The sequence below is a fragment of the Seriola aureovittata genome, chromosome 9 (genome assembly GCF_021018895.1).
Source record: "Seriola aureovittata isolate HTS-2021-v1 ecotype China chromosome 9, ASM2101889v1, whole genome shotgun sequence".
NCBI lineage: Eukaryota > Metazoa > Chordata > Actinopteri > Carangiformes > Carangidae > Seriola > Seriola aureovittata.
The window spans coordinates 21,768,767-21,793,913 of NC_079372.1; the positions used below are offsets into that span (position 1 = coordinate 21,768,767).

Below are 25,147 nucleotides of genomic sequence, written 5' to 3' on the forward strand. Positions count from 1 at the left end.
ATATTTTCACATTTTAGGAAATATGTGTATTCAGAGTTTGCTGATACTAAAACAGCTCTCATGTCTGTATGCTAACTATGAAGCTAGAGCCAGCAGCTGCTTAGCTCAGATAAACAGAGACTGGGAGTGGAAACAGGGACAGAACTTTTTAAACTCACTAATAAACAAATCTCATCAGTTTAATCAGTAAAAAAACCAAGGTGTAAAAACAACAACTTATGGTTTCTGTACTGATAAAATGAATTACATATAATGCCTAGCTGTTTCCTCTTGCTTGCAGTCATTATGCTAAGCTAATAATAATGATGAAATTAGTAAAAAAATGGAAGAAACATAAATAACACAACGCTGCATAATAATTTCTTATTTGTTAATCACTTTGAGGGATAAGATGTTTTCTATTACAAAATAGGAACCATCCTGTGGGCTGCCCTTGTTTCAAGAGGAGCTTGTTTCCTGTAAAATGTGTTGAACAGCAGCAGGAGGCAACAAGATTTGGACACATGGGGACATAAAATCCCAGTGACAGTCTGAAAAGGCCGGGTGTGTTGTGTCTTACAGTAAATTTATTTTCATATATATATATATGTAGAATGATTGTCGTTCCTTAAGTAAGAGGACAGAAGAAAACATCACCAACGACACAACGGCTTTTGAGCGTGTCTAATTATATAAAAGTCAGAGCTTTGATCACCTAAAGAAAATGTACAAGTAAGACTCGTGTGTAACCTAAGTAACTATCCTGTTCGTACCTGTGACAGTGCACTTGCTGGCGTCTCCGGTGGGCAGCGCCCTGATGCGGTAGGGTGAGTATGGGATCTCATCCCCTCCGTACTTAATGAGGATGGTGTATCTGCCAGTCATGTCCGGCACATAGGACACCAGGTAGGTGCCGTCGTGGTTGTCACGTATGTTGGCCTTCTTGGGTTTCCCCTCTGGGTCCTAGGTCAGGGTGGAGGGATACAAAAATTTGAGCACAGACACCAAAAGAAGTTTCTTATTTCTTTCATCAGATGTGAGCACTCACAGTGATCTGCACTGCCAGCAGTCCCTCGCCTGCGTCTTTGGCATCAATGGTGAACTCAACGGGCAGAGAGGCGGGCACCCCGGTGGTGTTGAGACCAGGTCCGCTGGCACGCACCTTACTGGCGTCGTGGGTGGGCAGCACCTTCACCTTGTAGGGGCTGACAGAGGGAGCAAGAGAAGGGACTAGTTAAACACAAACAAATCCAGCATTATCTCCTGCTGGTTGTACGTCTCCATCAGTCCGGCTACAGGACATATGGTCACAACCTTAAGCGTTATAGCGTTGAATAATGGCCTTAAATGTTTTTGCAGAACATTATGATGACATGGTGAAGTTGACCTTTGACTCATTAGACCAGTGGTTCCCAACCTGTGCGCCGCGGCCTCTGGTGGGCTGCATGGGTATTGCAAGTCGGCCGATAAATCATTTGCAAAACAGTACAATTATGGTGAGAAAAAAATGTAATTTCATATTCGTATTAAGGCCCATCACCGTGATAAGACAATGTTAGGAACTTTTATGACCACTCCATTAAAAGTGCATTAAATGTGCTCCGTCTCATTATTTTGCCTCTGTATTGTTAGATATGGACTGCCAACATTTTTGAGATTCTCAAGAGGGCCATGAGGTGGAAAAGCTTGGGAACCTTTGTATGAAACTGTGTCATAATTACAGTATGAATTCTTGAGTTATGGCCAAAAAAACAAATTCTAATCCGTTCATCCTTGAGTCCAAGTGAACATTTGTACTAAGATACTGAAATATCACGCTCATGAGAATGGGACAGACAGACGGCCTCCGGCTGCAGGTGTCTCCCTTTGAAGTTGTTACCTGCGTGGGATCTCCTCGTCAGCATATAACACATTAATGGAGTAGGGTCCCTCTCTGGTGGGAACGTAGTTGACTGTGTGAGTCTGGTCACCGTTGTCCACCACTTCCACAGGCTCCACCACACCTGAACACACACACACACACACACACACACACACACACACACATAGAAGTTAGTGTTTGAGTTCTTACTTAGGACTCCTTTTTATGTGAGACTATCACAACACACAAGCTTTAATCATGAACAGAGACACATTAAGACACACACTCACCTTTTGGTCCCTGAACCCGGACCTGCAGTGGAGCCACTCCGGCTTTGGAGGCGTCCACTGTGAACGCCTGAGGAATGTTGGCTCTGACGTTGTTGCCCAGGCCTGGACCCTGGCATTTCACCTTGGTGCTGTCCACTGTGTCACTGACTGGCACAGAGAATGGGCTCCCTGTGCAGACAAAACAAACCAAAAGTGGGGCAATGCATTTTTAAAGTGCCAAGATGGGATGGTGATGTTTTAATGTAGCTAATTTGGATTTATAATCATAATAAATATTACACAGAATACATTAAACATCATGAACATGATACAGAAGCTGTAACAGTTCACAGTACCTTTGATGGGCTGTCCGCCGTAGGTGATGTTGAGGTTGTATTTGCCAGCCTCGTATGGGATGTACTCCACACTGCAGCTGCCGTCCTTGTTATCAGTGCAGGACATTTTGGCCTCTGATGGACCTTCCATTGCGAGACCCAGACCACCAGTACCTGCTCCTCTGTGGAGGGAAGATGATGGACATTAAAAAAAAAAAAAAAAAAAAAAAAAAAAAAAAAAAAAGTAGGAAAAAAAACACATTTTCCATCTTGAACTCTTCCTTGTGAGTGTTTCGTCTCACTTACCGGGTTTCCACTGTGAACTTGTTGGGCTTGTTGGTGATGCCGCCTTTCAGGCCAGGGCCATGCACGCGAACACGAGCTGGATCACAGCCCTCAGTGACGCCAACACGGAATGGACTCTTGGGCACCGGAGAGCCGTCATAGCAAACCTCGACATTGTGTGGGCCTGAAATACACACACAATATAAACACCAGAGAATCCAATGACAAACCTACAAAGTCTGCACACATTATTACGCTTGGACTCACCCTCCTCGTAGGGAGTGTACTCAACGTTGTAGGTCCCATCTCCGCGGTCTGTGATCAGGGCGTCCGTGCGGCTGCCAGACGGGTTGCTAATGAGGGTTTTGATGTGGTCGCCTCCTTTCTGTGTGAGAGCACGAGCATCCACAGTGAAGTCTGTGGTGGCCTCACGGAAAACACCTGAAAACACAGGACAGGGATCAGACGTCATGCTGGTTTAGGCTTAGATTACATTAAAAGGTTCACAAAAGGGAATAGGATAGGATCTAGCACAAAAAAAATATATCTACAGCATAATAAATATGCAGGAGATACACAATGAAAATGCATTATATCCAACTACAGTGACCAAAACACAAAATAACAAACCAGATAAAACCAGATGTAAAGCATTTCAATCTTATCGCACCTTTGCCCTCCACTCCTGGTCCAAACACACGGACTCCACTGGCGTCGACCGCAGGCTCGACGTTGAGCCGAGCAGGGAAGTTGGGCACATCCTGGCCACCGTAGCGGATGGTGAGAGTGTAAGAGCCGGGGTACAGAGGGATATAGGTGATGGTGTAGGTCCCATCTCCGTTGTCCTGGATGTGAACCTCGGCCTCGGTGCCACTGTCTGAGATGATCTCGATGGTCAGCTCAGCCGGGCCGGCGTTGGTACAGTCCACAATGAACTCCCCTGTCTCCCCGACCTTGGCACGCTCCAGGCCTGGGCCAGAGCAGCGTACCTGAGAGGAGAAGCGAGAGGAGGCAAGTGATTAATCACTAAAAGTGTTTCAGCAACAAAGTACTTCAGTTTAATTTTCCTGTTATACATATTTTTGATGTGTACCAGCACCATCTGTCAGTAACAGCTGCTAACCTTGGAGGGGTCTGTGGCAGGGTAAGCTGTAGGGGTGAAGGGGGATCCAGGAATAGGAGCTCCATCATAGGTCAATTCAACCTGGTATGGCCCCGCCTCCCGTGGGATGAACTTCACCTGGCTGGTCTCTGGGCTCAGTCCTGGCTCAACCTGGAACAAGAATTATGACCAGGATTTTACCAATTATTAAACAGCATGTGAGCAGCGTCTGTTAGAGATGTGAGATTTTGCTCAACATGAATAATTTAGTTACATTATGAAAAATAAAGCATCTCAAACATCAACACTCGGCTTCTGGAGACTTTCTTCATAGAGAAATCATATGCCATACCTTGCTGGTCACTGGCTTCCCTGATGGTCCGGTCACCTTGGCAGCGACCTTGCCCTGACCGCCAGCACCCTTTGATTTGACAGTCACTTCCTTGTCTTTGCCTACAGTCATCTCTACAGTGACACACAGAACAGAGAGAGCGCTGTAGATTTGAAAACACACCAACACTCCAGCTAGAAAAAGACTATTCTAGATATGATGAACAGACAGGTGTTGCATTTGGGCAACCACAAAAAGAAAATTACAAGACACCAATTCAAAATAATGACTTGTAATTCTTAAAATCTTTAAATTTGTAACTCAGGTCATAGTGTTAACATACAAACTCATAATTTTAACTGAATATCTAATAATTATAATTATCTATCATGCATTACTTTTTATTTATTTTTTTCTTTTCCTGTCACAAATGGGCTTCCATGCTACAAGCAAAATGCTAGAGGTCGAGTGTAACAACAAAGACAAAATGGGTCATTAGACCAGGGATTATGTGCTGTATGGCAACACAAAATGATACTACACTTGAGGGCTGAAATCTAAACGTGTGGAGGTACGAGAGAGAGAGAGTACGTACTGTCTCCGAGGCCTGTGACATTAATCTTGCTGAGGTCCACTGTGGGTGCCACAGCGACGTTGAAGGGGCTCTTGGGAATGTGATCTCCACCATAGGTCACAGCGACTCCCATGGGACCCTGAGGCAGGAGGGGGAGCAGATGGGATCACATAAATTATAAAAAGGGGAGACAGAATGACGCTGCCTTAACACAATATCAAAACCTACATAAAAAAAGTAACAGCTGGCAAAACAGCAAAACAGTTGATTAATAGAAGCAAATTACCGTTCTGAAATCTGTAACCATGGATACCATGAAAATGTGTCTGTTACTGAGTCTAGTTAAAGGAACAGTTTGACCTTTTGGGAAATGTGGAGCTGGAGCCAGGAGTGATTATCTTAGCTTAGCTTAGCATAGAGACTAGCTAGCTAAGTAAAAATAAGTAAATTCAGTAATTAACATAATCTTATTTCTTTAACTTTTAAACTTTAAAAAAAAAATAAATAAAACGTGTCCTGCACTGAGCTTTAGAGTTTTTTAGAGGAGTTTTAGAGGCTAGCTGTTTCCCCCGTTTCAAATTTTATGCTAAGCTAACTGTCTTCTAGCTCTAGCTTCATAATTAGCGCACAGACATGAGAGTGGTGTCGATCTTCTAATCAAAGTCTGGGCTAGAAACCAAACTCCCACAATGTCAAACTTTTCCTTGTATGTGTAGAGAGACTGGATGTTCATCAGAATCGTTCATATGTGCGACTCCCTCTCCCATCTTACCTGCTGCACAGGTGTGTATTTCACAGTGTGTGTGTTGTCATGGTTGTTGATGATTTCAAAGTCCTTGACGGATTCTCCTTTGGTTGGACCACTGAAGTTACAGTCCAGGTTCGCCTTTCCTGCCCCTTTAGTGTTCACAGTGAAATGAGTGGGCTTGTTCAATTCAACACCTGAGAGAGAGAGAGAGAGAGAGAGAGAATTAATTAATTAATTAATTAAAATTAAAATTAATTCATTCCCATTTCTCAAACTCCAGCAGTTTATAAAATATATTTTTTTAAGAGTGCGATGCCAGTTAAGTAATTGTGGAGGTTTGACTTCAACGAATAGAAAAACTAGGTAGTTGGTTGTGTTCACCACCGCAGCTCAACAGAAAATAGAAAACAGGAAGTTGCAGAGATAAATAAAAATACTTCAGACTGAAAAGGTGGTCTTACCGCTGCGGCTCAGTCCTGGTCCCTCCGCCTTCACTTTGCTGGCATCATGAGAAGGATCCACTTTGACCCTGATGGGCGTCATTGGAATAGCCTAAACAACAAACGTAAGCCACACTGTATTCAAACGCACACACAGAGCACACATCGTCAACCCTGGATTCTGCACATGCACATTCTGCTCTCATTCATAATTCGAACAGTGCATGAGTCGGACTCACCTGGTCGGCAAACAGGACCATGATGGTGTAGCTGCCTGCTCCAGGGGGAGTGTATTTGACGGTGAAAGTGTCGTTGTCATTCCTGATGATGTCAAAGTCGATGTCGGCCTCTGCGGGTCCCACCACTCCGGGGGCGCACTTGATTCCTATGCTGATGTCACCTGAGGACAGGAAACAAAACACATGGATCGTTTCAGCTGATGCTCTTCAGTTGTCTGCTGCAGCCATTTTGCCTCTTTTGTCTTAATTCATTTTTGGCCACTTGGAGCCAGTGTGTTTCTAACAAGTGACGCCTTTCACGTTACATACAGTATCTGATCTATTGTTGATTTACAAATACTGATTATTGCAGCTTTAAAATCTCTGCAGATCTCCTGTCAAAACTACTCATGGTTTATATGTCATCAGTTATTGAGGATGCAACTGTTTTATGTAGCTTTACCTTGACCAGCCTCTGCGCAGTCCACAGTGAAGTATGTTGGCTCGAAGGCCTTTAGGCCAGTCTTGGCCACCCCGGGTCCTGACACCTTCACCTTGTTTGGATGACAGCCTGCTCCGATGTTCATCTATGGTCAGAAACACAACAGCTAAAGAGACTTTTCTGCGATAAAATGTAAAACCACCTGTAAATGTGTGTGTATGTGTGTACTCACCCTGAATGGGCTGTCAGGTATGTTGACTCCTCCCCAGGAGACCATGACAGTGTGTTTTACAGGTTTGCGTGGGGTGTAGGTACAGGTGTATGTGCCGTTGCCATTATCCTTAACCTGGACATCCACAGGAGTGCCTTCACCATCCTGTGCAGGTGTGGAAAACCAAACTGTTAAATAAGACAATACTAATAAAATCCCATAGATCTACAGTATCGAGGTGTATACAACTTAAAGACAGAGGTGTCTGAGCGGCTGAATCCGGGCCAGACGATCCTACACATGCAGTACATTTCTGGTCACATCCTGAAACACACCTGAGCCACGATCTTCAGAGGAGCTTTTCCTCCTTGTTTGGCATCGACTGTGAACTCAGTGGGCTTTCCAACAGCCAAACCACTGCTTTGAAGGCCTGGACCATAAGCCTTAACCTGTAAGAAAACATAATGGTGCTTTAGATATACAGTATATATAATATCAGTTTTACTTCTGTATCTGTTTTGCAGTACATGTGTCCCTGGGTGTGTGCATACCTTGTCTGGGTAGAAGTCTTTGTTTGGTGCGTTGACAATCTCGGCCATGAAGGGAGAGTGCTGGATGTCTTCGTTGTTGCAGAGCACATGCACAGCATACTCTCCAGGCTCTGTGGGCCAGTAGCGCACGTCACAGGATCCATCGCCCTTGTCATCACATTCAATTTTGGCCTGAGATGGACCTTCCACAGAGAAACCTGAACAGGGAAAAACCAACACACTTTGCTTTGTATACTCACAACCCCACATACTTTGAGGACTGTTTGTGTTATCGCTGTCATCTCTTACCCAGTGTACCGACGTTGTCTCCAACAGCCTCCACCACGAAGTCGGCAGATTTGCCAACAATGCCACCCTCCAGTCCTGGACCCCAGGCCCTCACCTTCTGCTGGCCGGCCTCAGCACCAATCTTGACCTCAATGGGACTAAACAGAGCAGACAGCGATCAGCCACAACCACAAGTTAAAGTAGTTCAGTTGTAGTTTTTATTGTTTTACATGCCGGTGTGTGTACCTGCGGGGGATGTGCTGTCCTCCCCAGGTGATGGTGATGGTGTATGTTCCAGGTGTGGTGGGGTAATACTCAAATCCATACACACCATCTCCAAGATCTTTCCTTTTACACGGCTCCTCAAGACCCTCTGTGAACACAGTGAAGGACATTAGTATCACAGTGTAGATAACTAACACAGCAAGTATATGAGGCTTAAACCTACAGGAATTGATTCTTTGGCCACTTGGGGGCAACGTAACAAGCTTTAAACACAACATTCATTATTATTATCTAATATATAATATATACCTATATAATCAGGTATATTGTTCACCATCTTAGTTTAGCTTATTAGCTGGCTAACATTTGCTAATTAGTATTAAAAACAAGCAGCTAACTTTGCCTGCTATTTGCTGCTGCTGGAAACAAGGCTGGTGAGAGCAGTTACAGCTCGCAGTGTAGCTGAGTGACATTAGCTAGCTACAAGGGGCTAAAACACTGAGGGAAACTGCTGCATCAGGTGATAACTCCCTGTGGCTTCGTTACTAAAAGGAACTGTCACATTAAAATAGGGATTTGAGCGACTTAGCCAAATATGGATTAATGTAGCATTAAGGGAACAGTATTAAATCTAGTCTTATTTTCTCATATCTATCTGAGGATTATTAATCTATGCTTCAAAAGTATATCAGACCTTGCCTAAAGTGATGGAGTTGATAAACAATTTGGAATTAGTAATAACAAGACTGGTGTTTGCAGCGTAACTCACTGGGGCCCTTGATGGAGACCTTGAGCTCTCCGGTGCCAGCTCCTTTGGTGTAAACCTTAAAGTCTGCAGTCTCCTTCACCCTCAGGCCCTTTGGCTGCAGACCACGGCCCTTAGCTCTGCAGAGGGTGGGGTTACACGCTGTGAAGAGACACACACAATGAAGGAGTGAGAGAGAAACAGACACAGAGACAACTCTCGGTATTATGACTCCAACATTACGACCATAAGAGAGTTCAGTGGTGGTTTCAGTGGGGAGAAGAGGAATGAGGTGCGGGGTGAACCATATGAAACCAAAATAATTTCCATCCGAATGGTGCATCCATCACAGTGAAGGGTGGCTGGAAAGCTTACAGTTCAATTGTCCTTTCCTGCCTTCCCTCTACCTCGCACACCCCCCTCCGCCTCTTATCCATCTATCTTATCCCGCAGAGTGAAATCATAGACCACAGTGAAGGATGTGAGCCCTTATCCCCACACAGGAAGTTGTGTATCCTTCATATCTGCTAATTGAAAGTGCATAAAATAGGAGCTGCTGAGTCACACTTGGACACCCTGCAGGAAGCAAAGGAAACCCCACAGGAACAGAGACTATTGAAAGAGGCACAAGATATTTTCCAGGGAGTGGACTACTTGGCACTCTAAGAAAAACGACACATTTATATTTTATTATATTAAAATGTATTTTGATGTCAGCAGGTCATGTGTGCTAATCTGGTATACTTGGCAGAACCACTATGACTAATGATAATTAGTTAGAAATCTGTCAGAAATCTTCCAGGTTAAACAGAAATTGATGATATATGAAGCTTTTTTTTTTTAAATGATTTATTAACCATTAATAAAGGTATTTGTTTTTTTTAATAACTTTTAACAGTGCCTTATTATAAGGTGATACAGAAATGTTTTGATATCACAAATATTTCATTGTTTCTTATTTCTTGTTAAAAGGTCCCATATTTAACTCTTTTTTTCTGTGTTTTATTTAAAGCTTTGATATTCATAAGAAGATATATTTGTGGTTTTAAGAACCAAAAACCATCTCAATGTAGTATTACATCTCCTCTCTCGGGCTTCGCTCTGGAGCGGTAGTAACAATGGGTCAGTCAGCCAATCAGAAGAGAGGCTCTGAGTGAATTAATAAAAATATAGGAGATTTCAGGTAAACACTAGAAATCAAATCCTGTAGGGTTGGAAGGTGGGTCCAGGTGGGCGGGGCTTGGGGCATGGCTGAGGGCGGTAACTGTTTTGTTGTGACATCACAAAGTTCAGGAAGTCCTGACGGCTCGTTTTAAGGCTCAGTTTCTTAATACAGGCTGTGTGCATTTTCCTTTGGACTGAGCACTTTGATTCTTTCACAGTGTTAATGTATTAATATATATAATATATAATACAGCTTTATAATCAAAAAAGACAGAGTAGTCTCACTTTATACATTATGGGACCTTTAAACATTCAATTGTTTTTTATTATATGTTTTTGCTTGTCTGAGGTGGACACACCCAATGCAACTTAAAGGTTGTGTTATCTCTCAGAGAGGCAACGCTAATTACAGTCCTACCACATACTTTAATTCCATGTAACCATGAATCATTGTGCCAAAAGCTATATTTTAAACAATGCTGGTCATGCAATTACAAGTACACTTCTTTGTGAATTGTGTCACTGTGTAAACTTAAGACCCTTAGTGAGCTGGAAGAAATGAGGCATCTGTTTTCTGGCAAATACAAACTGCAGTTTAATGGTGGCATTCTTCCATCTAAATGTGAGCATATGTGGCTGAATTTCTTAGTTAGAGTATTTCCTCATGGATATGCCGAAACCTCCTAATAAGGAAAAAGTACTGGAGATGCCTGAGTCATTTTGAGTTTAGAGGCAGATGACAAACACACACACACACACACACACACAACACACATATAAAGCCTGTCTACACAGGGAAGTTAGTTTCAAGTAATGACATGCAATTCCACAAAAACACACATACAGAGCGAAGGATTACGCAGTCCAATATCTACACAGACACACAGCTTATCCACTCATGCATGGAATCGCACACGCACTCACTCACTCACACACACACACACACACACACACACGCATGCGCACAGTGGGTACCCAAGAGAGATCCCAGGAAACAGGAAATGACAGCAGAAGGAAGAGGCCGTTCCAGAGAGAGGACAGATACCACCAGGCCGCTATCGAAGAGAAGAAGGGAAGGAGGGAGGGGAGGAGAGAGGACACGGCATCCAGTACAGTGGCAGGAAGAGACAGCAAAGCATTAGACACAACTGAAGAAAAAAAACAGCAGAGTGAGCATATATTTAAAAAATGTTGGCTTCACAGTGGGCTTTGTTATTGCTCACAGTCACAGATCTTGGACTTCCATTAATGCAACTTTAACAGGGAAAAACATTTAGCAGTAACATCCTATACAGGACAACTTATGAGCAAGATTTCTCTCAAATGTATGACTCTTACCCTCTCCCACGTTGACTGTGAAGGGGCTCTTGCTGATCTGACCGCCAGCGAACGTGACATAGATGATGTGCTGGCCCTCCTGGGTGGGTTTGTAGGTGCAGCGGTAGCTGCTGTTGCCCTTATCCTCGATGGTGCAAGTCACCGTGTTCTTCTTGCCGGCAGGGTCCATGATCACCACCTCCACCTCCCCAACACCGGCACCTGAGAGAACAGGGAAGTCAATGAGTGGCATTCAAGAACAGGAAAACACATGATAAAACACACTCGCACAGACATCCTCAGTTTCCATCCTAACAACAGTAAGGAAGCCAAACCTCACTAACAGCGTCCGTGTTATTACCTGCTGTGTAGACGTCAAAGTAGGTGGCCTTGTTGGCGATGTTTCCTGAGGGCTCCAGGCCTGGTCCCTGGGCCGTGGCCTTGCTGGAGTCTCCTTGAGCCATGCCAACCTCCACTTCAAAAGGGCTCTTAGAGATGTGCTGGCCTGCAAACAGCACAGTCACCTACAAAGCAGAAAGGAGAGAGTGAAGCCTTTAACACTCAGGTCCCACTTACAGGGCATACAGGTTACATGCAGGCCCTGAAAAGCCTTAAATGTTTTCTCAATGTAATCTTTTTGCCGTGACAAAGGATTATTTTTAATTGATTAATCCAGCTATACATTTTACGTCATGTATCCTGCTCCAAATATCATAACGTTAACTACAGTGCAGCCCTCTCTACTTCTTAGAGAGTCATATCACACTCATGTGAGTTCAGTCCTATGCATAAAAAATAAGCTCTTAGCTTACCTTGTGCATGCCTGTGACTTTAGGGATGTAGAAGACAGAGTAGGTGCGGTTCTTGTCATTGTTGGCTGTCACTTTAGCCTGAGAAGAACGTTTTAAGAAGTTAACACAAATAGTATAGTGCCATCATGAGCTAGAAAAGTTAGAAGACTGTATCTCTTCAGGACCAGTGTCTCACCTCCTCTCTGTGTCCAGCAGGGTCCTCCACATAGACCAGCACCTCTCCCATTCCTGCACTGATGGTCTCGACGGTGAACACAGCTTTCTTCATCACCACATTACCGACAGGCTCGATACCTGCAGAGAGAGGAGGGACAGTTCATTAAAAATACATATAAATATGGTCCTGAACTGAAGTGAAAATGCTGTGGGTACCTGTGCATGTCATTTAACAGTCATGTCAAATTTAAGGCAGAATCCAGAAGAATCTACAGTAAATAAATTTGCCTAATTTGGAAAAGCTCTCAGTTTCTGGGTCATCGGCTGTAAACATATTCTAATCTGATCCAGCTGCTCCGGGTACTGCATTTGTTTCCTTGTTGAAGTCTAGCTGCAGCTGCAGGTGTGTGTGTGTGCGTGTGTGTGTGTGTGTGTACCGGGTCCATAGGCGCGGGCCTTCTTGGGGTTGAGTTTGGGTCGGAGAGGTGCACCAGGCTTCAGTTTAGCCTTGGGGAACTGGGACAGGTAGGTCATGACTGAATGTTCGTCCACATTGGGGTCAACGATCTCTTCAGGGGTAATCACCTGAGAAGACAAGAACGTTTACAAATGAAAGGGCAGTTGTCCTTGTTTACATATTTGCTAATGAAAGAGAAGCCACAGCTGTACAGCCTGAAGCAATGATTGATTAGTTTCCACGGAGACGTCTACCCACAAAAAAAAAATCAACTGAGTTGTGTTGTGATTTAGTGATCATACCACATACCAACCTCCACCTCAGCTCAGAAAGTACCTGTGGTAAAGTAACATGCAAACAGGCTGGCACCCGCTCACAAAGACATACTCATTGTCTGACTTTACAACCCACAAAGACAGCAGGGGAAGGGACGGAGCCAGTTTCTGAGCAGAAGCAGAGCTGAGGGCGGAAACGGCAGCGACCACAGAGCCAACTGTCAGCACGCTATGCTGTGCCAGCTGCCAGCGCTGTGCCAACTCAGTGCCAACACAACACACTGTCAGACAGTCACAACCCAAGAACCAGCACAGTGAAACTACATTTGGTGAATCTCCCTATCAAACACTGAACTTTCCCTCTGGGCGAACACGACAGGGGATAAAATGTTTTAGTCAGGGTTGTGTTGATTATGTATGAGTATGATCATTACGATAAGTCTGGTGAAATATTCTATATTTTCTTATCGTCAGCAAACGCAATGAAAATTATCAAAATTAAATACTAAATACTAAAAATAGTTCTCAACAAATGCACTATTTCCTCCTGTTTGAATGTTTACCACAAAATCTGACAGACTGAGCTGCTTGATCCAAATACTGAAGGTCGTAGTTCAAAAATATGAAGTTTATAAGCTTAAATTATTGATGTTTTATTGAGTAAGTCTGCTGAGTCTGCTCGCAACTGTACATCGTTTGTGAGGGAAGAGCCTCCACTCTGTAACTTCAATCTTTGGCTGAGTACAGACACAAAACCAGCAGCCAAGTTTGGCAAGTTAAATCCCTGAATTAACCTTCATTAGCCACAGCCGATATTATTTGCAGCCAGTGACGTTTGGGTAAAAATACGAAGCTGCTTCCTGAATCGTTTCTACACTGATCTGGAGGATGAGGATCGGCTCAGGACGTCTACTAAAAGCTACAGTGTCCAGCTGCTTTGGGACGTTACTGAATGCTTTTTAAGAGCTGAATATTTGTGACCCTTAACCTCTTCAGTGGGAAGCAGTGGGCTTGGGACTAAGTGCAACAGACAGGGAGGAGAAGAACATTTTTGGTTTTAGTCTTTTCATGAGATTTCTTGACACTAAGAAAAAAAAAAAAAACTGAATATCCATCTTCTCCTCGAGTTCAGTTTATTTAGTTTATCCTCGTCTAATCAGGTAAAACTGAAGGTAAACCATGGTTCAGTTAACACAACGTTAGGACAAACAGCTGTCCAAGAATAAACCATTAGTAGGTTAAAGTGATCCTTTGTCCCTGCTGCTGGTAACCTTGGTAACAGACAGACAGTCTGATAGTGGTAAATGCGGTGTAACAGTGAAGATGTGCTAAACATGGTGCATAGACATGAGTCATTTATTTTTCATATGGAAATGTGTAGACAAATCTTTATTGTAGTTCTCAGGTTCCTTCTTTGCCTTTAAGATTATAGATATGAAATGTGCTGCTTTTGGCACAGAGTTACACAAATTGTTGAAAAAAAGTCATGGGCTGCTTATTGACTGAGTGTTCACCAGCCTGTGATTGTTAACACGGCCACAGAGACAAGTGAGAAGTGGTGAAGGCAACGTTGTGCAATTTGTTCACTTCCAGCGACTCTTCTTCTTAGCCATAAGCTTTTGGTTATACAAGGCTAAATGAGGCTGTAGCAGCACTCCCCAATATCCTGCCTCTGAATTAAACTTTTAATTTGTAATAAAAATGTGTTTGTTCAAAACAGCTTCCTGGTCCATTGTTGTATGTATGTATTTTACCTGTGGGATGCCCAGCCAGTCGTCAGCTTGCTGCATGGCCTCACGGGCGTTGTCCACTGGTTTGGTCTGATCCCACTGGTCCCAGTCAGGACACAGACCTGCAGGAAGGAGAGTTGGATTTACTACAGGAAGCAGCAGGATGATAACTCATTTAATGAAGATAGGTAGAAACATGTCCGGACGATATATATAGAGATTTATAATGATAATAAGCAGTTCTATTGTGTGCATTTAAAACTTATAAATTGTATTTAAAGCTGACAAAAAACTGTTTTTATTCACAGCGATACTCTGTATTATTCACAACCTCACATTTTGTCTTGTGAATGTATGAAAGGGAGAATTAGGAACTAAGTTGCACTTTGTTGTTATAGTGACACAGTATTTCTGTTGGATTCAGGGACATTTAGTAAACGTGAACTTCACTACACAAAGGAACTGAGAGCCTCTTGAGAGCCTGATAATCTGTCTAAATATGGCCAAACATGTTGACTCCAAAGTTGCAGCCTTGATGGCATCCAGCTGATAAAGGCAGAACGCATAATATGCCTAATCTGTATTCGAAGGTGAATGTGGAGCAGTAATTATCTGTCTCTGTGGCTCGTCAAGACGTCTGCCCTTGAATTTATCCACTGGATGTTATGATACTCCATCATTAACACACAAACGTATCCTGGTAAAGTGTCTGTGTCAGCAGTTTTTCCTCTACTTGTTTATAATTGTGTCTGAAGTCTGTGGGTTATTTTTGGACACCGTAGGGACATCTTTTGCTGGAGGGATGTAAAAACTTTTGTTGAATCCTTATCTCTGGCACGAGGCTGTTGGTGATCCACAGGTATGCCAAACATCCTGAGTATGTAAACAGAAACCTCCTTTATGCCTCACTTTCCTTCACCTACATCCCTCCTCCCCCTTTGCTCCTCCTCTCTCCTCACTTCACTAATTTAACAGGACTCAGCACTCCTGCTCTTCATCTCCACTGCCCTCAGTTTTTTCTCTCGCAGCGATGAGAATTAAGCACTTCTGCCTTCCCTGACCTCAGCTGTCAGTCACTGTTGGCTGCAGAACGTTATGACGCTAAAATCAGCCAACTTACATCTACGATGCAAAAGAGTTTCAACACTGTATTTAAATGTTCACAGTAAAATTATGTGGTCCAATGTTTTCCTCCAGAGACAAATGTTTCTGGCAATTAGGATTTGGCTGGTGTTAACTCGAGTCGCTGGCTATGGGGGGATACAGATGTGGGCACACACACACACACACACACACACACACACACACACACACACACACACACAGTTCCTTCACCTGGAGCACAGCTGTCAACCAGGGCACCGAGGGCCCGACCGGTCTGCCAGTCTCTGTGGAAGTTGGTGATCGGAAGCTCGGGCAGCTTGTTCTGGATCCATCCCAGCAGCCTCTGCTTAGGCGTCTTCTGCTTGCCATCATCCGCCTCCTCCTCCTCGTCCCACATGGGCATGGAGATGGAGTAGTGCAGGATCAGGGTCCATATCAGACCCAGGATCAGCTTCAGGTTCCCATCCACGATGGCTTTAGAGTCTAGAGTCCAGAAGGAGAGAGAGCAGATTTGAAGTCATGTTATCATGCTAAAATATATCAGAGCAACATCCTTGTTCTGTAGAAGTGTTATAAGACAAAAAGAAAAAAAGGAAGCAGATTTTTTTTTTTTTTTTTTTTTTTTTACACACACATGTATTGAAAGGGTTAGGGTATTTTGAATTTTTTTTTTAGATACAGTCAGGTCACAATGACCACGCAAAGAATGTAGATAGGAGATACACGCCATGAGAGGGACTCTGTCTCTTGTTTGATCTTTGAGCTTCTACTTAACCATCAGAAGTGAAATTCCCCTCAGGAACATCTGTTATCTGCTATCTCATGTATGTCTTGAAGGAGGAGGGGAGTGCATACCTAGAAGTCATCGCCCATGCTCTGGTCTGGGGAGGGATTGCAGTAGTTTATGTCCTACAGATTTCAATCTCCACTGAAGGTTATCAAATGACATTGAATAGGATTCAAACATCAGTTCTGGTGCTGCTTGATCTTAGTGCAGCCTTTGATACTGTTGAGAGTGGACGTCTATGTTGGATTATCTGGTCCAGTCGTCAGTTGGTTTGGACCTCAAAAGGAAATTGCTGTGTTGCCACTGGTGACCATAAATCTGAGCAGGATCTGCTTGATATGTGGAGGCTTCAAATTCTGGGCCATTACAATTCAAGCTGTACATATTCCCATGAGGCCAAACCATGCACAAAATAAGAATGCTGATTTACTTGGCCAAATGAATATGGTCCCACAAATTCATTCATTCACTATCCAGTATTTAAAAGATCCCATATTGTATAAAGTAAGATGTGCATGTCCAGGCTTAGAGCCTCCTCTCTTCTGATTGGCCACTGACCTGTTGTTACTAGAGCTCCAGAGAGAAGCCTGAGGGAGGAGATGGTAAACTACACTGAGATGGTTTTCGGTTCTTAAAACCACAAATATACCTTCTTATGGATCAACACTTAAAACCATAAAAATGAGTCAAACCCTCTCAGTCTGAGACATAATGTAGGTAATCAGAAGATGGAGACCGAGACAGACTGAGAAACAAAGACTATTGTGATGAGTGTAGAGGGCTCTTTCTGGATGAATCATAGTGCACGAGTTATATAAATGTTTTCACATGGGAACATCTGAGCAGAAATATGATACATACACATGCTACTTATTGTTATTTTAGTACGGCCACCATGCACGTTCTATGTTTTCTATATAAAGGTTTGGGATGATTTATACATTTAAACAGATATAAACTCATTCACTTACACACCAGTCTATATTGCAACAGAATGACATAACACCACGTCTGGTAACATGGTTGGTTGTTGTAAATTGCATCTGAGGCATTTGTCTGTGTTCACACACGACCACATGCACCACTGCAAGCAGAGGAGAAAGTGACGCAACCAGAAGCTAGCCAGGGCATGAGGAAGATCTCACACACACACACACACACACAGACACACACACACACTCCAATATAAACACTACAGCGTGCACACACATGTTGCACAAGGAGCAGTTGATCAGGAGGGATGATTGCTTAGGTCCACCCTTGAGGAAAGGGTGGAGCAGTGTGTTTGTGTGTGTGTGTGCCCTGGCGGATGGTGATTAAAACATAGTTAAGGAGGAAAATGGGGTTAAAGTTCTGGCTCTTGTGAGGATTTGAGGCTAGGTCCTGATGGCTATCAAGGGTGTACAGTGGTTTCAGGCTCTCTGTGGTGTGTCCGTAATGTTTGGGGTCATGTGATGTGTGAATCCCACCTCTGACAGCAGCTGTGTTCACTTGGCAGTTTCCCTGAGACTCTGATAAAGGCTGCAGGGAGCATGACAACAGAGAGAACGAGGCTAAAGAGAAACAACATGAACCTCTTTGGACAGGAGAGCTTTAGGCTAAATTCATTCCAGTGCTACTCACATCATTGTCAACTTAATTTGTTTTGTTATTGTTGTCTAGACTGGAATAATTGCTGGTAACAGCAGCTCAACCTCTACAACAATGAAGTCTTGAATGATTCGTTTTTTTCTTAGATATTTTTGCATAAGAGAGCTGGGGCTGCGGTCGGGGGCTGAGGCTACTGAAAAGGCTGAATATGTAATGCCTGCAGTAAGAGGGCCTGGAAGCTGTTTGGCCAAGAGTTTGAGGATGGGGTTAGGAGGGACGGGGGTCTAAACCAAAAGAGGGAGGTGGAATTTGATGCATGTTGAAGATGGAGTTGAGGAGCAAGCTACTTCAGAAATGAAGGCTGTTAAGAGATGAAAAAAAGCAAATCTAATGCAAAGAAACATGTGAGCGTTAGATCAGATGACTTTAATCAGAGGAATTTTTTTTGCCTGTATGCAGAAGTACATCTGGGACATCTCCCACTTCATCTCAGCTGACTGTCTGTCTGAATTCATATGCCAACACAGAGATGTGCTCGCGAGCTGCCAACCCTGCTACATGACATGCATGACATATGAGCAGCTCCCAGTGGAAAAACACTCTGCAGAGTGATAAAATGGAGCAGGGTCAGACGATGGGCCTGTTTGGATGACCCATCACCATGGGAACTTTGAGAGAGCTGGATGTTATAGCAACAGAGTGGCAACTCAGGCTGCTCAGGAATGATAGGAAAGGAAAAGAAGGGGCAAAGCTAGACGCAGAAGAGACGGGAAAGAGTGATTGCAAGGAGGGGGGGGCAAGAGAGAGAAATGTTGCCTGAAGGCAAAGATAAAACTCACTGACAGCTATAAATTGTCATTTGTACTGATAGGAGGGAGTGAATGGTGCCACAGGTTGGTACTTGCAGCAGGAATGCAGATCAGCTAAAGCAGGGGTGTGTCACATAGCAGCCTTTCAGCCACTGCAGCACAGACAGCACACGACCACAACATTAACAGAAGTGAAGAAGAGACCACAGTGTGCAACTAGTTATACTTTAAATATATCTTTTTCATAGTTAACTGAATAATCAGTCGTCTATAAAAAAAAATAAATAAATCAAAGAGTGAAAAATTGTCAACAGAGAAATGCATTAAGAAACTGAGCCTTGAAACGAGTCGTCAAGACTTTTGTAACTTTGTGATGTCACAACAAAGCAGTCACTGTTCTTAGCCACACTCCAAGCCCCGCCCACCCAGACCCACCATCCAACCTTACAGGATTTGGTTTCTCTGAGCGTTTACCTGAAATCTCCAATATTTTTATTTATTCACGCAGAAAACAGTGATCCAATCAGAGGAGAGGCCCAGAGCCTCCTTTCTTCTGATTGGCTCACCGAGCTGTTGTTATTAGAGCTCCGGAGAGAAGCCTGACAGTGGAAATGTAAAACTACATTAACCGCAGATATATCTTCTGATATATATCAACACTTCAAATAAAACACCTGAAAAGTGTAAGATATGAGAACTAGAACTAAGTCAACAACTATCAAAGCTGTCCAGTACAGAGCATCATTTCAGCTTTGGGCAGCAGACAGCGGCCCGTCCTCCTCCTCCTCCTCCTTCTCTTCCTCCTCCTGCTGGGTTTTGTTAGGACATAAATTTGCTCACACTGTCTGATAAAGTGTGGTTACGTGTTGTTCTTCGATTCATGCCTCTCACACACAAAGCCACTAAACATGCAAGGAATCTGCCAGCATTCCCGGCAGACCACGGTGCACCAGGCCTGACGGAGCCCATATACGGACACAGACTGCCGCAGACTCCCCCTATGCTGACTCATACCCCCACCCCCCCCCACTTCCCAACCCCACCCCCCAGGCTTTGTACTGGTGTGTGTTTTTGTATTTGTGTGTGTGTGTGTGTGTGTGAGAAAGAGAGAGAGAGAGTGGAGGCTACCGTATGGAGAGCGTGCATGTCTGTCTTTTGATGCTCCTTCTGCCCTAAAAACTCCCATGACTCATCTGTTTGGCTCGTTGCTGCAGCCCCCTACCCCCCTAGTGACACTGCTATGACATCATCACAACCCCTGACCCACAGCCTGACCTGGTCCCAGCCTCTCGCAGAGGGAGAGGGAGGGTGGAGAAGAAAAAGCACAGAGAAGAGGGGGAACGGCTCTGCACAATATTCAGGTTGCACTGCAACATCTGGAGCAGATTAGTCCTGAGATCTTGTAAGGCGAAGGACGAAACAGCACAGCAGGTCTGGAAGGACCTGAGGTCTCTCTCTTACCTGTCAGCCGCTCACAGCATCTTTATATTTATTCATACATGATACTGTGCACATATCTTTTAATGGGGCCCAGCTAAATTCAATCATGTCTTCACAAAATACATGGTACTAGTTGTTTGGCGATGTAGCTACTACTCGCAGGGCTAGTTGGTGAGCTAATCAGTCACAGTATCGTTATTGAGGAGGTTAGCTATCAGAGCCAACGGCCTTGCTAGCATCTCTCTCCCTCATTAGACGTTAACAAGCTTGGTCTCCAAGTTGACAGTTTACTCAGACGATGTATTTGTAGCATGGACTCCTGTCTCATAACTGTCCACAAACCACTCCCCTTTTGAGGAGCAGGTTAGACTGAATGGTGAAACTCACAGATTTTGTCACACGTAGAAGCCAATCCACCGATTGTGGTGATTACACTGAAATCAACAGATTTCACATCATAAATTTGCTGTTTAAACACTTGTGTGACAGGTCTTAAGTGTATGAGCTCCAGATCTACACTGATAAGTCAGCCAGCAGTTACTGCAAATATTTGTATTTGTGTATACTGTATGTCGGCCAATAAGTAACGAGACACTGCAGAGCAAGAATATAAACATATGTGTGAAGTAATTTAGAAACATTAGTTTTTCCACCAGGGAGCTTTTTTCAAATGTAAAACATCCTGGGCAAAACAAAGTTTGTTCATGTCCTGTTTTTATAAAAATAAAGTTCTCACATCAGTTGTTCTAGTATAAGTACAAATTTCTTGAAGTTTGTACATTTTCATTTCAGGAATGAAAACTGTGTTTCTGATTACAGCTGTGGTGAGCTAACTAGCAATTATCATGGAATTAATTTTAATGTAGCATACCCAACCCTGATCATTTACCCAAAACTCTCCACACAACATTTGCTTTAAGCCTGGTACAAACGACGTACAGCTCAGAGTGAGCAAGACTATATCATGTCCTACATACTGAACACATTTACTTGGTATTTAACTGGCAGACCCCTCAGACATTAAGACTGTCAAAGTGTACTAGGGTCTAGCAGCACAATGGTGCCAACATGGACACACACACACACACACACACACACACACACACACACACACACACACGCACGCACACATTCACACCATGTCTGGAAAAAGGGGGAGAGAAAACCCAGTCAGACAGAACACAGTGAGGAAATCTCACACATTCCACACTGCCCTTATCTCTGAGAGACACACACACACACACACACACACACTATAGTAGCCTGTACTGCCAGTGTCTGCCTTATGTTCCTATCATATATAAAAAAAAAAAGAAGGCTATAACATGAAACTTAAGAAAAACTCAAATGTGAAAAAACTGTGACATGAATTCAGCTTGTAGCCTCAAACATCCAAAAACTAAAAATCTTTGACCTGGAGCTCTCTCTCCTTTCCCTCCCACCTCTCCTCCCTCCCTCCATGCAACAAGCCACACTGGAGCTACTACACTTCCTCCTCTTCCTTTCTACTCCTTCCAGTCATCCTCCCTCCCTCCGCTCTCCTTCTCTTCACTCCCTCCGTTGGAAAAAAAGTTCCTCCTGGTTTTTAGCCTTAAAAGGGCAGAAGCAAACTGGATCTTGGCAGCCCTCCCATTCCCTGGGCTCCGGTTACAGATGGGGGGGAGGAGGAGGAGGAGGAGGGAGGACAGGAGAAGGGAAGGGAGGCAGAGGGGGTGGAGGGCCCAGAGAGAAAAGAGAAAGGCAGGGAAAAAGTGCTGTGTGGGACAAATTTTAAAGCTTGCACTGAAAACAGCACCCGCTAAGGATGGGCTGAGATATGTTCATCTGAGTGAGGAGGAGACCAGATAGGCTGAGAGAAAATGAAGTGTGAAGGGGGGAAAAAGGCAAGGACAGAAAAATGAAAAACATGGGAGGAACAGGGAGCGGCGAGTGGGGACAGGCTAAGACAGAGGCTGAGGAGGTGAGAGGAGGACACAGGCACCGCATGAAATGATGAATGAGGAGGTTTAATAAATACCATGCGGCTTTGATCAACCCCTCGTTTCCTGGAAACATCTGAGAACTACGATCAACCATAAGACCAGAGTCTGGGTTTCCAAGTAATTGATAGTTCTCGGGCTGGCAAAAATGATTCAGGTCTGGAAAAGTAGATCCCCTCCAGACGCGTTTCTGGCAAAGGAACTGGGGCCGCGTCTCTGTGTAGGTAAAAATCTTGTAACATAACAGTTTGCAAAGCACACAGCAAAACTCCAGTCAGTGCAGCTTTAACATTTCATTATTATTATTATTGAAGTTTATATGCAATTCATCTAAATATCTCACTTAACAACTGTAGATTTTTGTTTGATTTATGTCTGCTTGTTCAGTCTGAACATGAGGCATGGGGTGCCGCGGCACGTTTCCAACACTGATGTAATGCAATAGCCTGAATACCACTGTGCTGAATGTGAATGCGCACTCCGCTAATCCTCAGTATCCACTTGACCAGTCCCCTTTCGCCTGTGCAGACAGGAAGCCATGCTAATGATAATGAGCTGGCAGGAAGTGATCCATTTTGACCTAACAGGGTGGCTAAACTCTCCGTTATCTCGCTCCCTGGCCAACATTCCTCTCCGCCCTGCACCGCCAGCACCATCGCGCTCTCACTTCTATCTTGTTTCTGAAAATTAAAGATTACATTTGATGCCGCATGACGTCCCAAACACCAGCAGGCCCTCGGCAAACAAACTATTTAGACTTCCCAATGGGTCCATATAGTGCTTGCTCATTATCTGACGGCTGACGATGCAGTTACAAGAGCCTTGGGAGCTGCCTGAGCATTATTGCTGTAATTACTCAAGGACATTGAGTTTAAACCTGCATGAACTCATGTTTTGGCCGCACAGGGGAAGCAGAAACAACACTGACATGTTATCACGTTTTTTTATTATCCATTTAACTGTGTTTCAGTCTCCACCAACTCCTGAGACAAATATTTGGCTCTTTAGCTGCTAAATTCTCCATTATTTTCACCAGCTAGTCTCTAACTGTGGCAGTCTGCTGTTTGTCAAAGATGGTTGTGTACAGTAGGTTTTAAAGGGGTTTTTGAGCAGAGAACAGAAACCTGCTGCTGCTGTTAACACCACTGATAAGATATAAGTGATGAGAGTGAACTAAAGCATCAAAGTGATGCTAAAAGTTTCCCCTAAGCTCCATAAACATGAAGATGTTCGTCATTAGACGTGACACTTGATAAATACTGATCACAGCAGCTTCCTTGGAAATGGGATCCATGACATGGAATCATTCATTATATCATAAGATCATAAGTGAAAGTCCTTATCAATAAAGGTTAAAATGAACACTGAATCAGCACATATTATCTTATTGCAGATATATAATATCCATTTATGTGTGCTGGCTGAAAGAAGAAACTGTGTTACAGAAATGCCACAGATGTGTTTAAGGTTATTTAAAGCAGCGTCACGTTACATGGTTTGTGCTGAACAAGCCGAGCAGTGAGATGTGGAAGGACTTCAGTCATGTGGAGATGGTACCATCCCGAGAGAGAGAAGTCAGACACGGACGTGCTCTGTCTAATCAGTCATCTCCATCCGCACATACTGCTGCCACCACACCCCCGACACAGTCCATCACAGATGCTCCACACCAAGTTAGCAGGCAAAATATTTCTGAAAGAAGAAGAACTTATCTCGTATCATACTGATTAATTGATAAGTCTTCAAAACTTAAAGCTACACTATGTCACTTTTTAAAAGAGGCAACAGCACAACCTCCCTCCTATAAATACAAAGCTGAAGTAATAAGCTATGAAACACACACTCACTACAACACACTCAGAGGTTTTGTTGCGTCAGTCTTACTCGGTCCGTTGTGACGAGCAGCTAATGGCTCAAATGTTGGGAAACTTTATTCCTCTTCTTTGCTTGTGCTGCTGCGCTACTTGTGCCACAGATGAACATTTCAATAAACATGTTGTGTTTGGTTTTCCTGCAGAGGAATGATTCATCTGTGACATAATAGAAAAATAGCCTATAATTGTGCTGTAACTGAAACCGACTCGGTGAGTTACACAGCAATATCTAAAGTTTAACAACATTAGTCACTAAGGGAACAACTAACAGCTATTTTCATTTTCGATTATTCAGCTAATTATTATTATTGTTTTATTATTTGCTCAATAAATCAGCAGAAAACATAAAAATACCTGTTCGATGTAAAAAATATCTTGCTTTGTTCAAACATCCTCAAAATATTCAGGTTCCTGTCATGTAAGACCAAGGAAAGATTCAAATTCCCACATTTTAAACCTAGAACATCAAATATTTCAAATTTTGGCTCGAAAATGACAAACAATCAATCATCAACACACCAGACCACGTGAAACTGCAGCAGAGGTGTGTTTTACTTCTACGGATTAAATTCTTTTTAGTCCTTAAAAGAAAATGATTCTACTTCCTCTCTAAAACATTACATACTGTGACTTTGAACCTACTTAAATGAGCCCATGTCTCAGTCTAAGTGCTAAGAAGACCTTCTGCTAAGTTAGTACGTTATCTCCGTCTTTTATCAGTAATATAGAGCACATTTTATTATTATGTAACCGTGTAACAGGAGGAGCCTGGTTGTTGCCACACAGGCGTCTGTCTCAACCTGCAAGTCTCTGCTCCCAGGCAAAGACAGGGGAGCAGCCAGGTACAAAGTTACACCACAGCTCTGTTTATTTCACATCCTGCCTGTGCCGGGAAGAGTTTGGCACCGTCGGGCCATCGTACTGTTTTTCGACAAACTCCACACAGGCTCGGTCAAGTTCAGATACAGAGGTTTTAAAATCTGGGCCGGACTAAAGCAAAGATGCTGCAGACGAGAAGCTGACAAAGCACGAACGTCTGCACAAAGAGCGTCTGTCTAATAAAACAGTCA

At 43.6% G+C, this 25,147-nt stretch overlaps 1 protein-coding gene across 3 annotated transcripts in view; it reads right to left on the bottom strand.

The window, feature by feature from the left end:
- flna (filamin A, alpha (actin binding protein 280)) overlaps positions 1 to 25,147 on the bottom strand; it is a 48,568-nt gene that overhangs the window by 11,426 nt on the left and 11,995 nt on the right. For all 3 annotated transcript variants that reach the window (XM_056383956.1, XM_056383957.1, XM_056383955.1), the window contains exons 3-30: positions 15,830 to 16,081; positions 14,519 to 14,616; positions 12,470 to 12,617; positions 12,052 to 12,170; positions 11,877 to 11,954; positions 11,426 to 11,588; positions 11,086 to 11,286; positions 8,608 to 8,745; positions 7,860 to 7,986; positions 7,635 to 7,771; positions 7,347 to 7,543; positions 7,131 to 7,244; positions 6,817 to 6,960; positions 6,606 to 6,729; positions 6,164 to 6,324; positions 5,946 to 6,036; positions 5,509 to 5,678; positions 4,758 to 4,875; positions 4,184 to 4,296; positions 3,853 to 4,002; positions 3,400 to 3,718; positions 2,997 to 3,170; positions 2,751 to 2,913; positions 2,466 to 2,626; positions 2,131 to 2,298; positions 1,859 to 1,982; positions 1,028 to 1,184; positions 753 to 942 (exon numbers count right to left, since the gene is read on the bottom strand). In XM_056383956.1, coding sequence (XP_056239931.1) covers positions 753 to 942; positions 1,028 to 1,184; positions 1,859 to 1,982; positions 2,131 to 2,298; positions 2,466 to 2,626; positions 2,751 to 2,913; positions 2,997 to 3,170; positions 3,400 to 3,718; positions 3,853 to 4,002; positions 4,184 to 4,296; positions 4,758 to 4,875; positions 5,509 to 5,678; positions 5,946 to 6,036; positions 6,164 to 6,324; positions 6,606 to 6,729; positions 6,817 to 6,960; positions 7,131 to 7,244; positions 7,347 to 7,543; positions 7,635 to 7,771; positions 7,860 to 7,986; positions 8,608 to 8,745; positions 11,086 to 11,286; positions 11,426 to 11,588; positions 11,877 to 11,954; positions 12,052 to 12,170; positions 12,470 to 12,617; positions 14,519 to 14,616; positions 15,830 to 16,081 — 4,299 coding nt within the window. The remainder of the gene's footprint in view (positions 1 to 752; positions 943 to 1,027; positions 1,185 to 1,858; positions 1,983 to 2,130; positions 2,299 to 2,465; positions 2,627 to 2,750; positions 2,914 to 2,996; positions 3,171 to 3,399; positions 3,719 to 3,852; positions 4,003 to 4,183; positions 4,297 to 4,757; positions 4,876 to 5,508; positions 5,679 to 5,945; positions 6,037 to 6,163; positions 6,325 to 6,605; positions 6,730 to 6,816; positions 6,961 to 7,130; positions 7,245 to 7,346; positions 7,544 to 7,634; positions 7,772 to 7,859; positions 7,987 to 8,607; positions 8,746 to 11,085; positions 11,287 to 11,425; positions 11,589 to 11,876; positions 11,955 to 12,051; positions 12,171 to 12,469; positions 12,618 to 14,518; positions 14,617 to 15,829; positions 16,082 to 25,147) is intronic.